The 24,311-nt window shown below is 54.0% G+C and overlaps 3 protein-coding genes across 5 annotated transcripts; all 3 read right to left on the bottom strand.

Moving 5' to 3' along the window:
• Nucleotides 1-60: 60 nt before the first annotated feature.
• On the bottom strand, nt 61-9,387 carry EGLN2 (egl-9 family hypoxia inducible factor 2). Its single transcript, XM_061139349.1, has 6 exons — nt 9,258-9,387; nt 7,121-8,175; nt 1,822-1,941; nt 1,238-1,374; nt 990-1,057; nt 61-692 (listed from the first exon to the last, which is right to left on the bottom strand). Exons 2-6 carry the CDS (start codon nt 7,937-7,939, stop codon nt 637-639), a joined length of 1,200 nt encoding a protein of 399 aa, XP_060995332.1. The 5' UTR covers nt 7,940-8,175; nt 9,258-9,387; the 3' UTR covers nt 61-636.
• Nucleotides 1,825-19,808, bottom strand: RAB4B (RAB4B, member RAS oncogene family). 3 transcript variants are annotated; one of them, XM_061139351.1, is made up of 8 exons: nt 19,632-19,808; nt 18,352-18,432; nt 17,975-18,089; nt 16,386-16,448; nt 16,148-16,302; nt 14,436-14,531; nt 14,214-14,344; nt 1,825-1,941 (listed from the first exon to the last, which is right to left on the bottom strand). In XM_061139351.1, exons 1-7 carry the CDS (start codon nt 19,645-19,647, stop codon nt 14,229-14,231), a joined length of 642 nt encoding a protein of 213 aa, XP_060995334.1. In that variant the 5' UTR covers nt 19,648-19,808; the 3' UTR covers nt 1,825-1,941; nt 14,214-14,228. The 3 variants fall into 3 exon arrangements, with proteins under 3 accessions (XP_060995334.1, XP_060995333.1, XP_060995335.1); XM_061139350.1 differs by lacking the exon at nt 1,825-1,941 and adding an exon at nt 10,825-11,224 and having other exon boundaries at nt 19,632-19,807; XM_061139352.1 differs by lacking the exons at nt 1,825-1,941; nt 18,352-18,432 and adding an exon at nt 10,825-11,224 and having other exon boundaries at nt 19,632-19,807.
• A 692-nt stretch (nt 19,809-20,500) lies between these two features.
• On the bottom strand, nt 20,501-24,282 carry MIA (MIA SH3 domain containing). The gene is made up of 4 exons (XM_061139348.1): nt 21,778-24,282; nt 21,553-21,686; nt 20,963-21,073; nt 20,501-20,622 (listed from the first exon to the last, which is right to left on the bottom strand). Exons 1-4 carry the CDS (start codon nt 21,902-21,904, stop codon nt 20,599-20,601), a joined length of 396 nt encoding a protein of 131 aa, XP_060995331.1. The 5' UTR covers nt 21,905-24,282; the 3' UTR covers nt 20,501-20,598.
• Nucleotides 24,283-24,311: the final 29 nt, after the last annotated feature.

Here is a 24,311-nt window from a genome sequence, read left to right as displayed (position 1 = left end):
GGCCTGAACTGCAGATGGAGGACTCTTCTTATCAAAAAGAGGGAACAAGAGAGTCAGATGTGTGCAGCTCTGAGGTAAACTTTTATTTCTTGGCCGACAGGACTTGCACACCCATGCTCCTCCCAGCACCTTTTATCCTGCCCAAACAGTGGCAGCCTAGTCCAAAAGGTGCCATGGCGACAGGGGTTGGGGAGTCACTTCACATTCCAGGCTGGAGGAGTGGGGGACTTGGGGATAGTCCCCCACAAACCTTTGCCAGCAAGAGGCCATGACTCACCCAACCCCAGATCCTGCGTCCTGGCGGGAGGTGGCGATGCCTCCTTCCAGCTCTCCAAACCTGAGAGGGCCATGACCAGGCAGGGCTGGACACAGTCCCCAGCTCCAGTAACGGCAGCCCCCAACACTGGCTCCTGTCCAGGTCACAACCCCCGCCCCCATCCCAGGGCAGTAGAGGCCTCTCCTCCTTCTTGGTCCTCAGCAATGGACGGAGCCCTCCACACCAGGCAGGACGGAGGCAAAGTCAGAAGCAGTGGTGGTGGCGGGGAAGGAGCAGGCACCGAGACTGGCAGCACCGGGGCCCAGGGCTCTCCAGAAGCCAGGGCAAGCTGTCTGTCCATGCAGCTCTGGGACTGGCCACTAGGTGGGTGTAGCCGGCTGTGACACGGGCACCTGGACACCTTTCTGTCCTGATGCTGCAGAGGAAGAGGGACAGCGGACTGAGTCATCAGGGGAGGAACAGAGGCCAAGGAAAACCGGAAGCTCGGGAGAGCGTCACAAGAGATGGGGCTCATGCTGGGGACACCAGGTGAGTCAACTGTCTAGGGAAGGTAGGCAAAGATGGGGAAAAATGAGCTGCAAGGTTCAGTAATTTGAGATTCATCAAGAGATGATGAGATTCGTCAGAGATTGATGAGACAGCTTGAGGCCTAAGGAAGTACATGGAACAGGAAGGACTTGAGAGGCAGGGTCACCATTTGGGAAGCAGGTACCTAGCTGATACTTGTCTTTGGCTGCTGCTCGCTCCTTGGCATCAAAATACCAGACAGTGATGGCGTACCTGGGGACCAGAGCAGCCCCAGAGGGCCATTAGAGATCACTCTTAATTCCACCCACTATCTCCATCCCTCCAGCCACCCCCTTCTTGGCATCCCGTCACTTCCTAGTCACTCCAGGGGTCTGACAAGACTGCTGGCGCAGGCAGAGTAGCTGGGCACATCCCCAGAAACACGGATCGTACCTGGTGGCATAGGCTGGTTTCACCTCATGGGGGTTCCGCCGATCAGACCAGAAAATGAGCAGCCGGTCGAAGAGGGGCTCAATGTTGGCTACCACAGGCCGGCCCTCAGGAAATATCTGCAGCAGGCCGCCATGCACCTGAGGGCGGGCCAGAGGATGAGGCAGGAGGCTGGCCAGCACTGCCTGGAGCCCCGCCTCGCCTTGCACAGCCAACCCGCAAGGGCCCACCAGGGGGCATAGTAACTGCACACATCACTCCCTCCCACCACTGACTCTGAAAATGAATGACAACCCGGAGTCTGCATCACCATGGAAATAGGCAGGAAGCTACTAAAGACGACAGGAAATGGGGCGGGGGAAGTGCTCCTTAGGCTGGGGGCTGGGCAGACTGCACCATTACCCAACACCAGGAGCCACCACCACAGAGTCAGCTGGAGAGGAGGAGGAGGTGCCATTTCCAAGAAGGGCCCCTACAAGATTACACCGCCCCGCAGTGGGCTGCAAAGAGGACCTGGACCATACAAGCAGCTGAGCAGGGGAGAGGAAAAGGCTGTGGATGAATGCCACCCCACCCCACCATCCTACCTTGACATCCCAGTTCTGATTCAGGTAATAGATACAAGTGATGCAGCGCCCGTCGCCATGGGGATTGTCAACGTGTCTCACGTACCCCAGCCCGTTTCCTGGGTAACATGCCACCATGGCCTGGCAGAGATGATGGAGATAGGGTTTACTGATAGGCAGGGACTTTTAGCAAGCCAGTCATTACCTCCTCTTTCTCACCCCTTTCAGCCCCTCACCTCTCCTCAAGGGTCCTGGGGGCTCCAAGTGTTCCAGCTCCCAGACGTTCCTTTTTAGCCAAGCCTCTATCCACAAGAAACCTCAGCTCCTGGCCCCAAGAGCCCACTTCCCACACACACATGAGGCACACAAAGACTGAAGGCAAAAGGAGAAGGGGCACAGAGTTTGAGATGGTTAGATAACACTACTGACTTGATGGACATGAATTTGAGCAAACTCAAGACAGCGAAGGACAGAGAAGTCTGGCATGCTGCAGTCCGTGGGGTCACAAAGGGTCAGACACAACTTGGCAACTGAACAACATACACATGCCCAGAGTGTGGAACCAAGACGCAGCTCAGTGACTGAGGGTTTGGTTTTCTAAGACAACCCAATCCCAACCTCACACATTTCAGTAGAATAAAGCCAATTTAAATGTTATTTAAACGTTTTCTGTACAGGGATGTGGACTCAAAGCCCCACACAAGGAGTTCTCTCCCAGAGCTGTAGAGTTGGAATGACCTGGGACACTGATGCCCAGGCCCACCTCAGAGATTCTGAGGTACTTGGCCTCAGGTGCCGCCTGGAATTTTTAACGGTTCCCAGGTTAACTCTAATTTGCACCATTGTTGAGAAGCACTGATTATGACGACAGAGAGTATCTGCTAGATACAGTCTCCTACACATGTGAACAGTACCAAAACATATAACGTGACTAGAACCTGAGATCTAATCACAACTCCAAGGATAACCTGTCAAGTAGCCTTGGATGGTCTCATCACCTGAACGGGCCTCAAATGCCTCACCTGTAAAACGGGGATAACAAACACCTCCTGTTTACAGCAGTAGCATGAACCCCTCCGAGAATATGACCTTGGAGGCTCCTGATCCCCAGAGACCTAAGAGTTAGGCCTCATTCCAAGCCATGGCTTCTATATGTAGAGATCTAGCCACAGGGTTTTCCCCTTCTCTCCTTGACTGCTGCTACTGACTGCCCAAACCAACCCTAGCCATGCCGAACTCTGGGCCTGGCCACTCCGGGCCTGTTTCTCATGAGGTATCCACAAAATGACAGGTTTGATGTGAGGGAAAGGTCCAGCAGGCTTCCCTGGTAGCTCAGACGGTAAAGCATCTGCCTACAGTGCAGGAGACCTGGGTTCGATCCCTGGGTCAGGAAGATCCCCTGGAGAAGGAAATGGCAACTCACTCCAGTATTCTTGCCTGGAAAATCCCATGGACTGAGGATCCTGGTAGGCTACAGTCCAGGGGGTCGCAAAGAGTTGGACACGACTGAGCGACTTCACTTTCACTTTTCCCGCAGAGCTAACCCCTGGGTTCAAGTCTCACTGCGGCCTCAAGAGCTGCAATGCTGGGCAGGGGACTCAACTCTGTTTCAGGTTCCTCATCCCTGAAATGGAGCTTAACGACTACTTCACAGGTTGCTGAACGAGACATAAATGTCTGGGGAAGCACCCAGCCTGGTGCCTGACACATGAGAGTTAAAAGCACAGGCTGAAAGTCTAAAGGTCCCTGTCCTGTCCTCTGCCCACAGCCACTGGGAAGGCTGGACAAGGTGAAGAGGGAGCACTGGCATGAAGCTCCCCACCCGGGGACCCTCTATGTCGACCCCTCAGCCCACACTGATGCCAGGAGAGACTCCGCTGGCCCCTGCTCCCCATAATGCTCAGCTACACCTGGGGGCCACGACCATCTGCCACAGCCCTGGGATAAACATTCCCAATCAAAAAGATCGGCATCTGCTGCCAAAACCAGGAGGCTTATACCAGGCACTCCACGGCAGGCCAGGCTGACTCAAGCCCTCGGCCTCCTCCCAGCTTATTATTCCCTGGGGCTCACCCCAGCAGAGTACGCTGCTCTGCGTTAAACGTGTGCACCTGGTCCACCACAGCACCTGCCCCGGGCAAGAGGCCAGGACAACGGCCACCACCATGGCCACCTAGTGGGGCACCTCTCTGGCAACATGAGGGCAAGGTCCTGCCTGGCTCCCACAGCCCCAGGTTCCAAAGAACTTTCTTTGCACCACTCACTCCCTGCAGACAGGTCAGTGCTCTGAGCAACTACTTCACCACGAGCAAAGGATCCCTGGCTGTGGCCGGAATTGGGGGGTAGCCTGGAACCAGTGAGTCACTGATTAGGGACAGGCAAGCCCTCCCCAGTGAGAATCCGAGCCCAGAGTCTGCCCATTTTGTTTGAGGATGGGGTGGGCAAAGGGGTCCAGGGCTGAAACCTCTTCCCCCACATACCATCCCCACACAGCTGCCAGAGAGCCTTTACTCCCCCTCACCACAGCTCAAACCCCTTCAAGTTCCTCACTGCATCCCCAGAGAACACAAATTCCTGACCACAGCCTCCAAGGCCACCAGCTTCCTGAACTACTCTGGCCTCGCAGTCCTCCTGACTCTTCCCTGACCAGGCTGAGCTCACGCCCCAGGCCTCTGCACCTGCCGGGAACACTTTCACTGGTCCCCCTTATTAGTCGGGTCTCGGGACCAGGAGCACCTGGACTGACTTCCCCTGCCATCCCCCTCAAAGTGAAATCAGCACAGGCACTTGTTTACCCAGCACTGCCCCCCAGGGCCAGGCCGGGCTCCCTAGGGCCAAGAAGGGCGTTGCTGACTCAAAGCACTCTTCTGGGTCTCGGGGTCTCCATGTGTCCTGCCCACGCACCCTCACAGGAGCTCCCACCGCGCAGGCAGGGACACACATTGTAGTCTTTCATGAAGCAGGACTCCTGTGTCAGGCTAGACACAGAAGCAGGCCCTTTAAGGCCCCCCCCTTCCCCCCCCCCACCCCCCCGCCGAGATACTCACCTGGGAGTGGGGGGTGGGGTAAGCATCCTCTGGCCTGAGAAGCATCTACTTCCCAAGCCCACAAGGGAAAGGGACAACAGGCAGAGTAACATGGAAACGTGTTCTTTACACTTCCATCTCAGGGAAAGGGCAGCTAGCTTAAGGGGCAGCTAGAATCAACATGCCAAGAGCCCCGCAAAGCACACACACACACAGTACCCACCCATCCCAAGTCTGAATCCCAGGACTGAGCCAACAGCAGCAGGCCCCACCCCAAACTGGTCTTAAAAGGGCCTCCCCAGGACCCCTATGGTAGTCCTTGAAGCCAGTGCAAATCAATTCCCTCCCACCTGCCGGTCAACTGAGCAAAGGAACCAGGGAGAGAAGGCAGGCAGAGGAACACAGGGGTTCAGGCTGTGATTGGCCGCAGCCACACTGGTGACCCGAGCCCCCCCACCACTGTGGCCACCCCGCATCTCAGCACCCCACACCATCTTACTCGAGCCTGGGGCAGAACCCAGATGTTGCCCTCTGAAGGTGAGGAAGCTGAAGCTGCTGTCTCACTGGGGCAGGGGAAGGTCAGAGAGGAACTCCAGTGATTGGGTTGGCTCCTCCCCTCCCTTCTCAGTCCAGCCAGGCTTGTTCTTACCTCCCAGGGCTAAGAAAGTCTCAACCCCCAGCCACCCACCCCCCCCAGGGCCCTGTTTCCAACCACATCCAAGGCACTGAAGGAGAGGACAGTCATGCATTCCCCTTTCCCTCCTAAATGGCCACAGACTAGCTAGGCAGTTAACCTTGTTTTCCTATCCTGTGATAAGCAAACTGAGGTTCAGAGAAGTATCCCGCCTTGGGCTACTCAGTTTTTGTGGTCTCCCCCTAACCTCCCTCCTGTGAGGATGGGTGACCTGGGGAGAAGGTGCTGGGCACCCTGTGGCTAGAAGATTCCCATTGACCTCCTGCCCCTGAAGGGCTGCCTCCACTACCAAGGTAACAGGAGGGAGAACAAAGTGGGACAAATTCCCGCTGGGTGGGGAGGCCAGTATGGCTTCAGCCTGGGGGGAGCCCCGGTGCCTGAGCCAGTTCCTGCCTGAGAGGAAAGCTGCAGAGGCAGAACCCAAGATGGGATCTGAGGGAGGAGGGAGGGGACGCCAGGAGCACAGCCTCATGCCTGCAGGGCAGAACACAGCCTGTGCCATCAACCAGGCATCACTGGTGCAGTGCAGCGGGCACTCCCTACAGGGCCTTGTCCAACCACCACCAAACCGTGAACTCCAGGCCAGGCCCTCACACCCCTCCATGAAAGACAGTTAATGTGTTGGCAGGCTGAAAGGCCCTATGGACTATTGTCTTGTGCAGGGCTCCTGACCCCAGATTCCTGAATGGGCAGCTGGAGGCCCAGAAGGCCCTGATGACTGCCCATAAACTCCAATCAAATGAGCATTTTTCTTAAGACAGGGTTTGGTTTTGAGCAGATTTAAGGGAAAAAAAAAAAAAAAAGATTAATAACTACTAGTCTAAAACAAAAAAAGGGGGTCAAGAGGAGACCCAAAAGCAGATCAAGGAAACAGACCAGAGTCAGACCAGGATGAAGTGAGGGACAAACAGAACAGAGAAGATGGAGGACAGGGACTAGGATGGCGCAGGATGGGAGAGATGGGGTCATGACCCCCACCTGAGCCAGCACATGGCCACGCCTGGGAAGCCGTCCATGAGGCAGACGTCACAGTATGGCATACAGGGTGCAGTGCGGCCCAGCACAGGCATGGTGGGCATCTTCCCTCAGCCTGGCATGGGCCTCACCATTGCCACCCTCCCCTCCCAGTTCTCCTACTTGGGAGACTAGACAGACAAGACACGCACAGTGGATAGGATGGACCAGATACACCTGGATGGATGAAAAAATAAGGGGACAGGAAGAACACAAGATGGGCAGAGAGAGGCACAAACCTCGTCTACTTGCTCTAAGGCCCATGGACAGACATCACGGGGCTGTTGACCCCACCAGGGCTCAGACACAGACGTGGGGCTATGAATGGCAGCACCTCTCTTCAGGTTCTTTGAGAGGATCCCCGGCAAGGTCAAGAATCCCAGTGACTATGGGCCAAACCCACAGTTTAGAGGTGCACAAACTAAGGCCCAGAGAACACAAGAGTCCACAGCGAGCTCTGACACTCCCTACACCAGGGCTGCTTAAAACCCTGTCCCCAAACCCACTGATGCTCAGAACACTAGGCATCCAAGTACCTGGGGGTCCCCGTTCCCCCATCCCTCACAGCAGGTCCCTGCAGCCTCACCTTGGTGCGCCCATTGATGATGTAGCTGCCCAGCCTCCCAGCACAGTGGCGGATGACGGCATCCACGTGGGCCATGAGGGCACCGATGCTTTGGCAGCCCGGCTCATGGCCTTCCACCCAAGCAATCTGGTCCCCACGGATGCTGCGTGGCGGGATAGCCCGCTGGCTCACAAGCTGCCCATCTCGCAGGCGCCCGCCCCGCTTCAGGGCCTCTACCTCCGCCAGCACTTGACCACCCAGGGCTGCCCCCAGAAAGCTGTCCTTGACACAGATGCCATAGTACCGCATGCAGGGCACAATGTAGTCCAGGGCCAGGCGCTCGGGCGCCGCAGGCAGCACCTCCTCCCTCAGCCCGGCGCTGGCCTCACCACTGCCACTGCTGCAGCCCTCCCCCTCCGCCTCCTGGTTCTCCTGCCTGGCCCAGGGCCGCTTGCTGGGTGCGGGGGCATCCCCACCATCCTCTGCCCACTTCCGCTTGGGGGCCTCGGGCCGGGCGCCCTGGGCTGCCAGCCGCTGGCACCCCTTGGTGACCAGTGCCGCAGCACCCTCACTCTGCAGCGGCCGCAGCTCGCCGCCATCCTGCCCACCGAAGCCCTCCCGCAGGGGGCTGGCTGTGGTGGAAGTAGCTGTGGCTCTGGGGGTCCCGCTCCCCGCCGAGGCCTCAGTGGGCGCTCCTGGACGGTGGTAGGACAGCAGGGGACAGGGTAGGTAACTCTCCACCCCCATCCTGGCCCGGCTAGGCTCCAAGGGCTCTGACACCGAACCCGGCAACTGAGGGAGAGCCTGACTCAAGGGCTGGGGCTGGCACGGGCTGTCCATGGCAGCAGTGTCTTCATCCCCCGGGCATGGAGGGCACGGCCCAGGCCCATGGTGCCACCCTCCTCCACCTCCTCCTCCTCCACTTGATGCAGCCGGGGGCCGGGGCGGCTGGGCCTGGCGTGGGGAAGGATGAAGCAGGGCAGGTGGCAGAGGCTTTTCTCTTGCCCTGGGGGTGCTCGCTGGTCCCCAAGTCCTCTGCTGTCCCTAGGGGCTTGGGAAGGGACCTGTCACAGTGGCTGGAGAGAAAAAAAAAAAGGAAAGTGAGAAGAGCTACACAGGCAAGTGCACTGGAGTGGGGGGGGGGGGGGGGCAGTGGTAGGGGCAGTAGAGGGGAAGACAGACTTAGCTACAAAGACCCCAAAACCTGAGGTCATGGCGGGGGGTGGGGGCGGCGGAGACTCTGGGACTTGGGGGGAGTCAGGAAGAGACAAGGGGCAATAAAGGGGACAGCTGGAGAAGTGAGGCTGGTTAGATGACCCACAGCCAGAGGACTGCAGTGGGGGCTATGGGTGAAATACATCCTCAGACACAGACCCAAAAACAAAAAAGAAGGAGGGGACTCTTAGTAGAAAAGGATGGCGGAGTGGGAAGTAGAAGTTAGAAACAAACGGCGAGGACTGGGGGAAGGGGGGACGGATCAGCCTGGAAAACACAGAAGGAAGGTGGGGATCTACAGGCAGTGGAAAATGGGAGGGTGGGGGGAGGGTCCCGAAACAGAAAAAATAACAGGGCAGAGGAGAGAGAGTGGGCCTGAGACGGCCCGGCAGAACCGGATGGAGGGGTCGACCCGAGCCCAACAGGAGGAAAGCCCGTTAGGGGCTGACACACACCCAGACGGAAGGGAGGTCCTGAGACGGACAGACGGAAGGGAGCCGTGGGAGCAGGGTCCACGGAGACAGAGCGAAGGGTGGAGGAGGGTTCACGCACTCGGGGACAGGGCGAGGGGGGAAAAAAGAGGCCCCCTCCCAAGTCCCTTCGGTGTGGGCCCTGACGGCCCTCGGGGCGCACCAGGACACGAAAGCAAGGCCTAGGGACCGCTGGGACCCCGTGCCCCCTCCCCTCCCCCGCCTGCGCCCGCCGCGCGCTCCCGACTCCCACCTCAACACCCCCCAACGGCCGGCGCTCGACGTGCCCGGCGCGCGCTCCCTCCCCCACGCCCCACCCCCACCTTCCCCTCCCCTCCCCTCCCCTCCCCGGGGTCGCGGCGCTCCGCCAGAGTGCCGGGCGCGCGCCCCCCACACCAAGCCCGGCTCGCGCCGGAGCCCGACCTCCAACTCCTTTTCCGCCTCGTTCCCTTCCCTTCCCGAGCTCTCCTCACCGAGCTTTTTCCTCCGGCCCCGGCGCCGCCGTTTGTGCCAGCCGCCCTGCGCCGTACAGCGCGCCATACCCCGCCCCCACCACCCGCGACGCCCCGCCCCCGCCTCGCCCGGTGAACACGTGACCGCGTCCAGGCGGAGGAGACGAACAGGCGCAGGCGCGAGCCGCGCGGGGCGGGGCGGTGGAGTGCAGAACACCCTCTCCCAGGAGAAAGGGGAAATAAATGGATCCGACGCTAACGCCGGGCTTCTCTGAGCCCTCCGCCCCGCCCCTTTTGTGCGAGAGGAGGAACGCTGTTAGGAAGGGCTGGATCGGGCCGGGGGTGGGGGTGGGGGTGGGGTGGTGCTCGTATATGTTGTGAGGCGGGTGGGAGGGGCATGCAAATTACTTCATTTACATAGACAGGCCCGTCTCCTTAGAGCGAAGAACGCTGCGGGAGAATAAGTAGCGGGGTCGGGGAGTGGCATGTAGATCATATTATTTACATGAACAGCTCCGCCTTCTCACAGCCCAAGATTAGGATTACTGAGAAGCGTCTGGGCAAATAGTTGGGAAATGTATGTAAATTTGCACGACAGCAAGTAATTTACATAGGGACATTTTATAAAGGAGAAGAAAAAAGCGGAACGTCCTTGACAGAAGGGAGAGAGGACTAGAAGGGATGTGCAGATTCTGACCCGCTCCGCTCTGCCCCTTCGGGACAACTGTGTGCAGTCCGAATAAAACCAGCTAGGAAAGCCAGTCAGAGAAGACGTTTTCATGATTGTCTTTTGAACATTCTGGACGACCTGGCTTGGGGGGATAAAATGCAGATAAGGTCATTTAAATGCCCCGCCCCCTCCACCAGCCCCCAGGCTGAGCAGGGCCTCGGGTCTCCCTTGAGGACGGTTTAAGGCCAGCCTGGGGGAGAGAGAGTCACTGGGGGTGTCCTCAGTGGGCTGCACCAGTCCCTGGCAGAGCACGTGCAGGTGTCAGCGGTCCACCTGGACACTGGAGGTAACACACTGATCTTAAGTATGCATGGGGGTCAGGGTAGTATAAAAGCCCACACAGTCCTCAGGGGCACACACAGGATTCATGATCACATACAGGTGTGTCAACAGAGCCAAATACACACAACACACACAGATCTAAGGGGCACATATACACAGTCAAGCAGTAACTAGACACTGCCTCAGACTTTCAGGCATCAGAAATGCCTAAGTATCACCCACTGGGCTGACCCAGGGCTCACCCACAGGCCTGAATTCTCATTCCCTAGCCTCGGTGTCCCAGACAACACCACCCTTGTAGACACAATCACCAAAGGCACAGAGCACTCAACAAGCCAAGTGTCACACACACACAAGCAGCACCCATTCCTACAGATCCCATCACACCCATCACAAACAGAAGGACCTTCGTGTTACATATGTGGGCAAAATTCCTCCACAACAGACACCTGAGCCGTGGAGTCATGGTGGACCCCCACATCATGTCCAACCCTAAAACATGAACTCCAAACATAATCAAGGACCTCATCTGCCTCCCTTCCCTCCCCACCACCCCAAAATGACAGAGGCTATGACACAGGTGTAAACAATGCTTTATGGGGGGGAGGGGTGTTGGGACAGGACAGGCCTCCAGGTAATAAATAACACGTACTCGCAATGGCAGGGCCAGGGATGCTGAGGCCAAATGGCCCTGGTCTCAGGCTTTGTGAACTCTCTGAGTATGTTCAAAGAGGAGTTAGGGGTTCAGGGGAAACAGGGGTTAGCCAAGACAGAGGAAGCAGCAGCAGGTTCGGAGAGATTCCCCCTTCCCCCATGGCTCAGTCTTGCCCCTCAGCCAGGCCCCACCAGGCCAGGGAAGGGAGGCCGGTGGCAGGGCAGCTTCTCTGGGGCCAGGGCAGGTGAGGGGCTCGGCCTCCCAGGGCCTGGGTCTGGGCCCCAGACGGAAGGACAGGGCTGGTCCTGGAGAGCAGGTGAGCTGTAAGAAAAGTGTGCGGTGAACTGGGGGGTCCCAGGTCTGTCAGCTGCAGCTTTGTCGCCTTTCTGGGTATCTTCCTGCCCTCCTATCTGTGCCCTTCTGTCTATACTTTTTCTCCCTAACTTGCTACATTTTCTGACTTTCTGTTTCTTGTCTGCAGGTAATGTGCGACTCTCACTCTGAGGGCACCCACATTCCCCTGTGTATTTGCCTCAGAGAGCTGTCTCCTTGAGTCTGTAGAGGGGCATCTTGGTGTCTACATTCTGTATCCCCACATTTGTATCTCTGTGTTCCTCTGTGTTCCTGGACTACCTAAACTCTAGGTCTCATTCCAGTGTTTTCCAAGTCAGAGATACATTGGACAATCGATTCTTGCTTTGTGGTTATCTGAAGACAGCATTACCTGTGAGCTTCTAGAAATACCCAGATCACTTCAGAATCTCTGGGGTAAGGCCCAGGCATCAGTAGCTTTTAAAGCTCACCAGGTGATCCCAATGTGCACAACTGCATTAGTGGGGAGGGAAATCAGTTTGGTGGGCCTTGAGCAATTTTTCACTGAAATAGAATAAAATAAAAAATACCAGAGTGCTTCATACATAATAATGTTGGTCCATAGACACAGAAAGCAAGTGGGTGTAGGTCAGAAGCTGGAGGGGGAACAGAGAGTGAATGTTTAATGGGTATGGGGTTTCCTTTTAAAATGATGAAAATGCTTTGAAACTGGACAGAGGTGATGGTTGCATAACCTTGTGAGTGTACTAAATGCCAATGAATTGTACATTTTAAAATAGCTAAATTTATGTGAATTTCACCTCTGTTTTAAGAATATTAGTATGAGGAAAATGTGTGTTTTAGTTTTCTATGTGTGTGACTGCATTAGACCAACATACAAAGTGTATTTCCTCCTGTAGATTGCAATCAACAGTTTCAAAATGCACTCATTAGATTTGATTCACTGAGAAAACCCTGAAACAGACTCAAAACTATGTCCTGAGGTGAAACCCATCTGTTTCTACACAGCCCAGAGTCTTTAAATTAGATAAGAAGAAAAATAATAAACAGTCTTTAGTTTATTGAGTCTTAGTTTACTGACTGTCAGGCCCTGTTCTCAGCACTTTACATGACTTAATTAATCTTCTCAATACTCACTTGAGGTAGGTACTATTATTAGCCCCACTTACAGATGAGGAAACCAAGGCCCAGAGACATTAAATAATTTGCCAACAGTCACGCAACTATGCAGTGAGAGTCGGAGTATAAATGCAGGCAGCCCAGCTCTGGAGTCTGTGATGAGTCACCTTCTCAGATGGGGGAGACAAACACCACACAATGTAAGTAATGATGGAGGGGACAGAGTTGAACACTTTAAAAAGGAGGGACAGGGGCTTCCCTGGTGGTCCAGTGGTTAGGACTCTGCGCTTTCACTGCCGAGGGCGAGAGTTCCATCCTTGGTTGGAGGACTACGATCCAACAAGCCATTCAGCACAGCCAAAAAAAGGAAATAATAATAAAAAGGAGGGGCAGTTGTCAGACTGCCCATCTAGAGAGAGTGACCCCTTTTGGGAAGAGACATTTTAGCAGAGACCTGATGAGGAATGGGAGTTGGCCTGAGAAGGGAGGTAGGAGGACAGGCATGGCTGATGCAGAGGCCTGGAAGGAAAGAAGCCCCGCCCCAAGAGCTCACCCTTGACTCATCTCTCTCAAATCCATTCATCTGGAAATTATGTTGGCTCTGCTGTCAAAGTACTTGTGTCCAAGGTCTAACCACTTTGCTCCAAGGCCATCCTGGAGCTGCCATTGTCTGGGGGTGGGGGGGTGGCGAGTGGGTTTGAAGCAGAGAGACAAGAACTGTCAAGATGTAGTCACCCACAGAGAGGTGAGGATGGGACCAAGTCTTTCAAGCTTGCCAAGGACTCTGAACCAAGCATAGGGGAAGCAAGGCTTCCTGAAGGAGGCAGGGGAGGTTACCAGAAGAACAGAGGGAAAGAAGCAGATTTGTGCTTTAGGAAGACCCAGCGATTACATCAAGAGGGGACACGCCTGGATGCAAAGATGATCTAACCTAACTCACCTTTCAACCCCTCCTCTGCCCCCACCCTGGTTCTGTCCACCACAGTCTTGACTTTGCAGTAGCCTCCTCACTGGTTTCTGGGCAACCACCCCTGCCCACCCCATCCCCACCCCCCCACCCCCCGCAGTCTCTGTTTGCAGCCAGAGGGGCCCTATGAACACCTGAATCAGATCCTGTCCCTTCTCTGCTTGTATAAGCCAGAGCCTTCCGCGTGGCCCACGAGGCCCTCACTCATCTGCTTCCCCCACCCCAACCTCATCTTCTGCTCACCTACCCCCCAACACACTCACACACACACATCCACACACACATCCACTCACTCCACTACAGCCACACTGGCCGCCTTGACTTCCTCACCCAGGGGAGGCAGGACCCTACCTCAGGGCCTTTGCACTGGCTCTTCTTTCTGCTTATAACACTCTTCCCCCAGGTCCCCACACGACCCCCTCCCTCACCTCCTTCAGGTCTTTGCTCAAATGTCACCTTCTCAGTGAGCCCTCCCCTCATCATCTCATTTGACCATCCACTCCTCCGCCTCCCCACCCTGCTTGATTCTTCTCCATAGCTTTTATCTCTCTGGCTGTTATACAGTTTGCTCCTGGGTCTTGTTTATTGTCTGTCTCTTCCACGAAGGCAAGGATTCTTGCCTGTTTTCCCCACTGCTGTTATCCCCCATGCTGTGAACAGGGTCTGGCGCATAGTAGGTGCTCAACAGACATTTCAGGAAGTATGAATGGGAGGGTCGGAGATGCAAGGCAGAGAGCTGGCAGTGGGATGAGAAGAATGGGTGGATCTCCCGTGTCTGGGAAGACAGCCCCTTTTCCTGATTGTGTCTCCTTTTCTATGTCGCTGTCTCTGCTCTGTCCTCCCCATTGCTGGGAGACCAGCCCTGCAGCTCCCAGGTCCCCAGAATCCCACCTGACTCTGCAGGTCTCAGCAGCCACAGGGCTGAGGGGCCACGGCCTGGGCACTCCGAGGCTGCCGCAACTGGCGAAGGGAGGCATCACCGTACTGAATGCCGGAGCCCATCCTCTCCGGGTCCAGCTCACCTGGGGGGAGGGAGGGGAGAGGTCAGGACCAGTCCCTGGAAACCTCTGGGCTCTGCCTTCCACTCCCAGGCCGGTCAGTTGGGGGTCTCACCTGAGTCAATCTTGTTCAGAATGGTGCGGGCACACTTCAGGAATGCCTCCTCCACATTCTCACCCGTGAGAGCACTTGTTTCCAGGAACATCAGCTCTGGTGGGGGCAGGGAGACAGACACTCAAGACGGTCAGGGCCTCAGTCAGTCTCCAACCTCCACTCAGACTCTGACCTGCTACCTCTCATTCTGTCCCTCAAGCCTTCACTTCGGGCCTCTGTACAATATGTTCCCCTGCCATGAATGCCCCCTTCCCCAGGTACCCACCGGGCTCTTCCTTCAGAACTCAGCTCCTATCTCCTCCTCCAGGAAGCCCTCCTGACTTCCCAGGGTGAATCAGGTGCCTCCCCAGGGCTCTCATTGACCTGTTCACCTCCCCCTTCCCAGCCCTGACCTCTTTGTGCTGTCACTCTCTGGAAATGGTCCTCCTCCCTCCATCCCAAGCTGTGAGACCATGAGAGCTGGGCCCAGGGCTGTTTTCATCACTGTGTCCCCAGCACCATCCAGCACAGGCCCCATTCATAGTCCACCCATTAGCCATGTGACAAGGCCTCACAGTAAGTCAGAGCCAGCATTCAAACCCACATCTTTCTGATAGCAAATCCTCTAAACCTAGAGGTTACAAAATGAAGGAACATGGACAGACCCTAAGTCAGCAGATGTGGGCCAACACAATGTTTTCAAATTAGTTTAGACCTGCATACCTTTTGTTGTAGTCACTAGTTTAGTTTTTGGATTCCACATATAAGTGATACCAAACAGTATCTTTCTCTGACTTACTTCACTTAGTAATATGTTCCAAGTCCATCTATGTTGCTGCAAATGGCATTATTTCATTCTTTTTTATGGCTGAATAGTATTCCGTTGTGTATATATACCACTTTATCCATTCATCCGTCAATAGACACTGAGGTTGCTTCCATATCTTGGCAATTATAAATAATACTGCTATGAACATTGGGGTATCTTTTTGAATTTGTTTTTTTGTTTTTGTTTTTTTTTAAGATACATACCTAGGAATGGGATTGCTGTGTCACATGGTAGTTCAATTTTAGTTTTCTGAGAAACTGCCATACTGTTTTCAAAAGTGTTGCACCAGTGTACATTCCCAACAACAGCGTACCAGGGGTTCATTTCCTCTAAATCCTCGCCAACATTTGCTATTTGTGGTCTTTATGATGATAGCGTACTTGCATACTTTTCAGTGTGGCTGTCAGTCTTGTCCATTCCCCTAACATCAGTGCCTGCTAACCTGAGGGTCTCCCCTGCCCTTCTCCCTTATTCACAAAACGTGCCTGTCTCCTATGGCCATCAGGGTTTGCAGTCTCCACCTTATACCAATATTCTATGCTGCCTCCCCATGGTGGCTGAAACCTTCTTAGCAGCCAACATTCATCAAGCACCCATTCATCCAAGCCATGCCAAGAGTTCCCCTGGACCAGCTCCCTTTAACCATCATACGCCATGTGAAGCAGAGTGTGTGATAGTTAAGGGAGGTGGTCCAGAGGGGCACCCATTTTTCCAGATGGGGAAACGGAGTGGTCATATAGCCCGCACATGGCCAACACCCAGATCTGAAGGCAGACCTCTAAAGTTGCACATTGCCCTGCTGAGCAGAGCCACAGAGAGCTAGGGGGCTCTCCCAGGCTCCCCCTGAATGGCCCCCATTCCTCTGCTGGTCCCCTGCCCCACTAATCCGCCACCTAGCCCTCACCGTTCTCCTGGGCAAAGCGGGAGGCCTCCAGGAAAGTGACCTCACGCTCCGGATCCAGGTCCTTCTTGTTGCCACAGAGAATGACCACGATGTTGGGGCTGGCCAGTGTGCGCGCATCCGTCAGCCAGGCAGCCAGCGAGTTGTAAGTCTCCCGGCTATGGAAAAGGGAGCCAGGAGGCAGGCAGGTGCAGTGGCAGGGGGCAGCCCGGGCCCCACCCCACCCGCTCCGTGCACCCACCTGGTGATGTCATATACCAGCAGGGCTCCAGCTGCCCCTCGGTAATAACTCCGTGTCACCGACCTGTGGGGCCAGGGGGACCCAGTCACCCCCGAGGCTGGGGTCTGCCCCAAGACTACCCCCCTCTGCGGAGAGAGACTGGTGGTTCGGAGGCCCCCCTGCACTGCTGGCCCCTCCTCCTAAACCTGGCCATGGTCTGGGTCTCACTACAGTTTCTCCCACTGGTAGCCTACTTCCCTCAATCTTTATCTTGGCTGCCTGCCTCTGTCACAATCTCTCCCTACCATTTGTTTATCTTTGGCCACACCATGTGGCTTGTAGGATCTTGACCAAGGATGGAACCTGGGGACCTCGACAGTGAAAGTGCCAATCCTAACCACTGGACCACCAGGGAATCCCCTCTCCCCACTTTTGACTCTCTCTGTGTCCCTGTCTTTCTGCATCTCTTCCTTGGTATGTACCGTTCTATGTCTTATATGTGTATCTATCTTTAATTCTCTATTTCTCTCCATCTCTGTTGCTCTGGCTCTGTCACCCTTTCCCTTTCATTCATCATTTCCCATTCATTCAACATTTTCTGTCATCCCCCCTTTGCCCAGTCTTGGGCAAGCACTATGCAACTACATCTGCTCAGCTCTCTCCTGCTGTTTGGGGAGGCCCTGTTCCCAGGGTGGTTAACTGTCTGCTTCTTGCTGTGTCACCAGGCTGGATCCCTCTGGAACTCGTGCAATCACACCACAACCATTTACAGAACACTTACTGCCATCTTGGAGCAGTCGCACACCTCTCTCTCCTGCATCCTCTCTTTGTCTCTGGGCAGCTCACAGAATGAACTCTCACATGAATATTAACTCAGAAGCTACTCAGTGCTGACCAGGGACCACCCTTTCCCAGGAGCTGGATTCCCTTGTTTCTCTCTGCTGGTTATTTCTCACTCAGGGTATCCATGTGTCTATCACTTTTTCTGTAGACATTTCCTGAAGACATACTGTGTGCTGAGCCCTCCACATTGGCCTGTCCCCCAGAAACATCCATTTCTCCATCTCTCTGGCCACACCTGTCCCATTCTCCCTGTCTTTGTCTCTCACCTCTATTTGAGTGTCCTAATCTCCCTCTTCTCTCTCAGTCTGTCTCTTTTTCTCCCTTCCTGAGTGTCTGTACCTCTCAACTTTCCTTTTCTGTTTCAATCATTTTCAGTTACTCTCTGCTCCTTGCCCCACCTCAAGCATCTCCTCCTCTCCAGGCCTTATTGCTCCCTGGAAATAAGTCTCCATCCTTCCAGCCATATGGGTCTATCCCACAGGGTCTCGCTAGGGTTGGTCATCCCTCCCTGGCCCTCCCACTCTTAATCATGCTTCCTTCTCAATCTCTTTTTGTCTGTTTGCCATCCTCTCTCCAAGATACCTTCTTTCTTTGACTACATGGACCTGCTCATCACAGTCTCTCTTGCCCTCTCTCTCTACCTTGCCCACCCTCTCAGTGTGCCCTTGCTCCTGTCATTATGTTTCCAGGTAACTCTGCATGCCTCTTTCCCTTCTCTCTCCTCCCCTCTCCCCCACGCTTTCTCACTGGGAGCCCAGCCCACCTACCGAAACCGCTCCTGGCCAGCTGTGTCCCAAATCTGTAGCTTCACGGTCTTCCCACCCACGTTGACCACCCGAGATCCAAACTCCACGCCAATTGTGTGGTTGGAGTCCTGTTTGACTGGGAGTGGGAGGGAGAGAAGAGACAGGAGGGCGCTCAGAGGATTCCCCGTCCCTGAGGCCTGTGAAACCCATTCTCATTGCTGGGTTGACTGAGGCTCAAGGAGGACCTCTCAAAAAGTGTATATCAAAGGACGGACCTGGCAGCCAGCACTGAAGTTATACCTAAGGCCAGCCCCACCCCTGCCCAACAGCTGCCTACTTGCCCCCACCATGGCCCTGTCCATGGTTTAGTGCACCCAGAACCACTCCCAGAAACTCACATTTATTCTCAATGAACTGATGAAGGAGACATGATTTGCCTGTTCCTGCACTGCCAATCACCAGGAATTTGAAGAGGAAGTCTGAGCGTATGGAGCCAAATTCAAGAAAAACCCATTCGGAGAGAAAGACATGGAAAGATGGAAACCAGGAGAACATCACAATTACAGGGAGAGAAACAGACACAAGCAGATACAGAACTGTGGGTAACAACCATTACAGATAATTCTTGCAGAGTGCTTACCACATACCCAGCACAAGTAAAAGTCTTTTCTTACATCAACAACTCACTTAATCCTCAGGAAAGCTCTGTGAAGGAGGTATACTAATAATTATCCCCATCTTCCAGATGAGAAAACGGAGGTCTTGAAAGGTTAACTGACTTGCCCAAGATCCCACTGCTAGGTACAGCTGGGATTCAAACCCAGACCAACTGGCTCCAGAGTCCAAGTAACTATTACTTTGCTAAAGCCTCTTGAAAACCATTTTATCAAGGACTACAATCTTGTCCTTGCCCCCCCCCCCCCTCCCCGCCCCACAACTTCGCTTCCTACCACTTTCTGATTCATTCACCACACTCCAGCCTTTGGCCTTGTCTACTCCGTGAAGATGACAAGCTGTTTCCTACCTCAGCCTCTTTGCATTGTTCCCTCAGCTTTTCTCTATTCGTTGAATGAATGCAGCTCCCTCTGACTCCTAATCCATTGTTCTTTCACTGAACCCTGTTCTCCCACTTTCTACCCATCCATACATCCGGATTTTCCAACTCTGTCCCTTCTTCCCTCCCGCAGTCCGAGGCACTACTGCTAGTCTCAAGCTTAAGCCCCACCCCTTGCCGCTAGTCCCACCCCTAGTTAAAGAACAACGCACCCGCAACCGCATTCCAGCCCTCTCCCAGGGTAATCCCTGGGTCCAGAGCATCCCTTCAGTATCCCCCAGACCATCAAGCTTGATCTTTGCCATTCACAGTCAGCTCCGCCCAATCCACTCAGGCTCCGCCCAGACACAGTAAGGATCATCCTTTCCTTCAAGGTCTACCAAGACCCATCCTCACTGCATCCCTTAAATCCCGCTCCAGATTTCGCCCACACCCCAGACCCTCAGGCTCCGCCCAAATTAACTAAGCTCAGCCTCACACCCACTAAACCCCTCCCAGCAGCCTCTAGGCTCTGCCCCATAATATCAGGCCCCGCCCCCTGGCATATAAGGCCCCGCCCCATACACAGGCCGCATCCTTCCTGGGCCCAGACCCCAGACCCCAGCGTCCGCCCACCACCCTCACCGTAGGTCTCAGCCATGACTCGGTGGCGGCCGCTTAGGGCCGCAAAATGGCGACACGGCCGCGCCTGCTCCTCGGCTGGCAGCCGCTCTGCTCGGGGTGCAGCCCCGGCTCCTTCCTACTCCCGGGGCCGGCGCCGCCACTTCCGCCTCCACCCCCCTCCGGCGCGACCCGCTAACGCTGCGGGATACTAGGGAACGCTTCCCCAAGGCCGGGATTGGAGGACTCGGCAGGTAGGGGGCGGGACAAAGGCGCAGATTGGTGGTGAGAGGAGCAGGGTCTAAAGGGGCGGGACCAAGACGAGCGATTGGTGGTGCCACAAATGCTTCGCCCAGCTCAGAAACGGATTTGGTCAGGAGCCCAGGGGCAGAGTTGAGATTCCAGATTGGGTAGGAGCGGACTTGGGGGCGGGGATAAGGATGCAAAGAAGGGAATAAGTGTAAGATTGACAGAGTCTAGAAGAGGAACTACCTTGAGCTGGAAGTACCGATCTCAAAGGCAGGAAGGATGAAAACTGGGATGGTACGCACAAATTAACCTCCTACCTCCCTTTGCGGAAAATCTTACAAGAGAACCCAGAAAACCTCTGCTCTATGATTTGTGTCTTGCTCATGGTCCCATTGGCTCATTCCCAACAGTTCAATAGTTCTCCTAATGGTCTAGAGAGGACACTATAATTCCCCAATATGGGTGTCCAGTTATTCCATCTTCTCATTTATTTGTCTGTAATAGCTAAGCTTAGGAGCCCACCTCGACCGAGCTTGGAGCAGAGCCTTCAGTCCATGAAACTCTGCCTAGCAACCACTTATGTCACCACAGTTGGTGGGTTGATTGGCTAGATTCAGAAACCTGGGGGAAACATTTTTTTCTAGATCCCCACCACAAAGACCACAGAGACCCAGTTTGCACTTGGCTGATGTATTTGCATAAAGTCGGGGAGAAACAACAACACTGACAGCATAGACTGAGCTCACTGGCAGTAGAAATCCCATATCTGAAAAAGAGAAAGGGGAAACAGTGGGGAGAAAACCAGTGGTCACACCACAAAGGATCTAGTGGTTTTAGCAAATGCTGCAGCCTCAGAGACCAGGTTTGGCTGCACAAGTGCTATGCAAATTAGCCTAGAGCGCTCAACTCTGCAGCTCTCAATCGAACTTGGATTTAGAAATCACTCATCTTTCAAATAAGAAAAGGCAGGGAGTCTGTTCCAGCGCACGCAGCGAGGCTGCCAGGGCGCCGAGGTTGCTAGGGTGCTGAGGTTAGGAGCATCTTTGCCTGTCACTGCAACCCAAAGGTCCTCCCTCCAGATTCTTGCCAGCCCCCAAGATACTCACATCTGTCTTGACATCGGTTTTGGCAGGTTTCAGGGTCTGGTCTTCACGTACGATGCTACTGGGGAAATAGCCCAGGCGAGCAGCTCCATCTCCATAGTAATCTCCCTGAACCTGGGGAAGAGGAGTTAAAAGCCGGGGTCTGGGAACATGGCAAGCTCATTCCTGCTCAAGTCCTGTGCACACTTGCTCCTCCCTGATCATCTAGCTGGCTCCATCCTTGTCAGTCCAATCTCAGCTTAAAGTCGCCTGCTGCAAAGTCCTCCCTGACCACCCCATGTGAATTAGTCACCCAGTCACTTTATACTAATTCTCAAAGCAGCACACACGAGTTGGTATTTTTGATGGCTTGTCTCCTTCATCAGAATAAAAGGCATCATTCTTTACTGTACCTTCGGTGTCTATAGCAATTTGGCACTACAGGATATGCCCTAATAATTGCTAAAGAAAGAAAAACAGAGTGGATCACAGCAGCCACCCCCTGCCGACTGTACTTCAGTTCACTCCCTGGGATTTGCCCTGTAGGTAAAAAAGTAGGGTATGCTCCCACCCCAGCTCTCTACCCTTTCCTCCTCTGTTCTCCCAAGACTCACGCTGCCTCCCCAGAAGAGCCGCCCTCGGCCCTTGAGCTTGGAGAAGACATACACCACTTGGCCCTGGTATATGGTCAAGAAACGGCAGTCAGGGGCCACATAGTCCTGAAGGGCCACGGCCATGGAGATGGGGTCTGGAGAAGGAATATAGAAGGGAGTGAAAGCACCCTCCACACAGGCTAGCAACCAAAGCCCTCCACACACCCCGGGACCCCTAACGCTCACGGCTGCATTCCTCATCGGCACACATCTTCCGGTCAGCCAGCTTGGGCATGGGGCGGCCGCCGGCACCAGGCCCCGGGAAGGCAGACAGCAAGACGACACCGAGAAACACCAAGGACCAAGCCATCATGGACTCTGGGCAAGACAGTGGCTAAGGCAGGAATGGGGTCTCCAGTTTCCTCCTGCCCTCCCTCGGCAGTAGCATAAGGAAACCTGTGTTCTGGGTCTGGTCCCCTCCTTAAACCAGCCCCAGATTTCGCCCACACCACCTCGAGCCTGCTACCCAGGCAGAACCATTTCAAGGACAGGGTGAGGGTTGTCAGCCCAAGGAAATACCCAAAGAGGCCCAAGGCAGCCCAGGCCACTCCAAGTAACAAGTCACCCCCCTCAACAGACAGGCTCAGACAGGCAGGTTAAAATATCCAATTCCATCTTTTCTGAGTTGGCTTGGAGACCTAGGTCCTTCAGCTGTGCCCCCGGAGACAGAACAAGAGGAGCCAGTATGGAAAAACCACCTTGGAATTTCCTGTGCTGAGGGGCAGCAGAACAAGGCAGCCCTTTGATTGCCAGAAATAGCCCCAGCTCTCAAGTACGGAGTGAATATTATATGTTGGGCCTTAGGCTAGGCGATGTCCAACCATGATCACTATTTCTTCTCAGAAACCACTTCCTGACTGCCCTAAACTACTCTCAGAGCCTCACCTTTCTCATCTGGGATACTAGTTATTTAATAAAGAATTCACCATGCATATTTTTGTTTATTAGTTCAAATGCATACCCTGCACTACCTTGAAGGGGGACCATTATAATCCCATTCTAGGTAGAAATGGAAGCACAGAGCCTTAAGGAACTTGTCCAAGGTTAGTGTCAGTAAGTGGAGAAGCTAGATCTATCTGTAGGCCCATACCCATCACTACTGGGCTTGGAGCTGTTAGTTGCCCAAGGCCAGAATGAAACAGTGGCAGAGGATGTGAACTCAAGTCTCGTATCTAAAACCACGCTTCACAGAGATCCACTTGCCTGAAGACCCATCTCTTTCCTCAGGTATTCTCATCTCTGGCCAGCAAGTCCAAACTTTAGTTTTAGGGGAAGATGGGACACACACAGGCTTGGGGTGGGGAAAGATTCCTCCTGGTCAAAGACTGGGCCTAAGCCACCTCCACACACACAACACCCAGCACCAACTACCATACAAGCATCAAATAGCTCTATTCATGTTACCTCCCAGAGGCTTCCTTTGATCACCCATTACTGCTCCCCAGCTCCACCACCCCATCACCCCATCATGTCAGTTCTATCAGAACTCAGCATCTAAAATTAGCTTGTCTGTTTCATTCACCACTGCATATTTTATGCCACAACAGTACCTGGTGTGTATTAGGTACTTGGCAAGTTATCTGTGGAATTTACTGAGTGCTTGCTAAGTACCTGGGGTGGGGTGCACAGCTCAGGAAGAAAGATGAAACTCAAGAGTGGGGACATCAGTTGTCTATCGTGGGGGTTGGGGGGACTGTCCAGAGACCCCACGTTCCCACGTGCTGTCTGCAATAACTTTATGTGAAGATGACAATCACCCTCCCGCTTCCATCTTTTAGATCCTACAAGGAGGAAGTGTGCATGTGGTGCCCCAAGTCTTCAGCGTTTCCAACACCATCATTCCTCTTTAATGGAGAGAACAGTGCAGGTGCAAGCTGGGGCTCAGAGCCTTAACATGGGAAAAGACATCCAGGGAGAATTTAACACTGTGCCTCATTGTATTTATTTTTGTGGTAATTTTCTATTTCTGGCAAGGGATCTCATTTTGCTATCTATATGGTGTGAGAAAGGGTTTTAAGCTATATATATATATATATATATTTATACACACACACACATTTAGTCAACTTAAAAATTGTCAAGTCAGATCTGTGACAGACTGCTAAGCTTCAAAGGTCCCCCATTCAATCTCCCCTTCTTACCCAGCTTCAGCTGTTCAGCCAGAAACCACATCTAGCTTCCACTGCAGCTGCAGCACTGGAGGGAGACTGAATCAGCCACTTGCCCGAAGCTCCTGGCTGGTGTCTCCCATGTGTGACCAAGTCAGCATGGACCCTCCCCGCAGCAGCAGCAGGGACCTCTTCTGAATTCCAGAGACTGCAGCTCAATCGGGGGCTGCAAAGTTGAACTCAGCCTCTCCAACCCAAACTGCCATTCCTACCATCCTTTCAATGATTTCGTGAATACTCGTTTTCCTTCCCTTTCTTTCGGAAGTAGCTATAGTGGTTTCTGTGAGACTCTTGCTATGAGAGAAAGCATTTTTGTCTAGAAAAAGGTAAAGAAAAACCTCTTTCTTAACACTCTATCATGTCAGAAAATTATTGCAATCAACATGAGTCTATAGTGAATGGTGTGCCATTAAAAGCACCATCCTTGTGCAGTACAGAACCTGCCCAACTGTACTTGGCAGCCTGGGTTTTAACTTCTTGCCCTGAATTCAATCTGCCAAAAATAGTAAAAGCAACTTAAGTTTGGACAGTGTTGCTACACTATTCTGTATT

Source organism: Dama dama, chromosome 4 (genome assembly GCF_033118175.1).
Source record: "Dama dama isolate Ldn47 chromosome 4, ASM3311817v1, whole genome shotgun sequence".
NCBI lineage: Eukaryota > Metazoa > Chordata > Mammalia > Artiodactyla > Cervidae > Dama > Dama dama.
The sequence above is the reverse complement of the archived record's forward strand: the minus strand, read 5'-3'. Positions and strand labels throughout refer to the sequence as shown.

What these genes read in the sequence shown, in the direction of transcription:
- MIA (XM_061139348.1), bottom strand. Translation starts at nt 21,904, where the DNA reads ATGATGGCTTGGTCCTTGGTGTTTCTCGGTGTCGTCTTGCTGTCTGCC. An exon ending in GGCTCTTCTGGGGAGGCAGC is followed by an intron (nt 21,074 to 21,552) that starts GTGAGTCTTGGG and finishes CCTCTTCCCCAG; the next exon opens with GTTCAGGGAGATTACTATGG. An exon ending in AAACCGATGTCAAGACAGAT is followed by an intron (nt 20,623 to 20,962) that starts GTGAGTATCTTG and finishes TCTCTTTTTCAG; the next exon opens with ATATGGGATTTCTACTGCCA.
- RAB4B (XM_061139351.1), bottom strand. An exon ending in TCAGTTCATTGAGAATAAAT is followed by an intron (nt 18,090 to 18,351) that starts GTGAGTTTCTGG and finishes TCCCACTCCCAG; the next exon opens with TCAAACAGGACTCCAACCAC. An exon ending in TCTGAACAAGATTGACTCAG is followed by an intron (nt 14,345 to 14,435) that starts GTGAGACCCCCA and finishes CCCTCCCCCCAG; the next exon opens with GTGAGCTGGACCCGGAGAGG.
- EGLN2 (XM_061139349.1), bottom strand. Translation starts at nt 7,939, where the DNA reads ATGGACAGCCCGTGCCAGCCCCAGCCCTTGAGTCAGGCTCTCCCTCAG. An exon ending in TCATCAATGGGCGCACCAAG is followed by an intron (nt 1,942 to 7,120) that starts GTGAGGCTGCAG and finishes CATCTCTGCCAG; the next exon opens with GCCATGGTGGCATGTTACCC. An exon ending in CAAAGACAAGTATCAGCTAG is followed by an intron (nt 693 to 989) that starts GTACCTGCTTCC and finishes CTTCCTCTGCAG; the next exon opens with CATCAGGACAGAAAGGTGTC.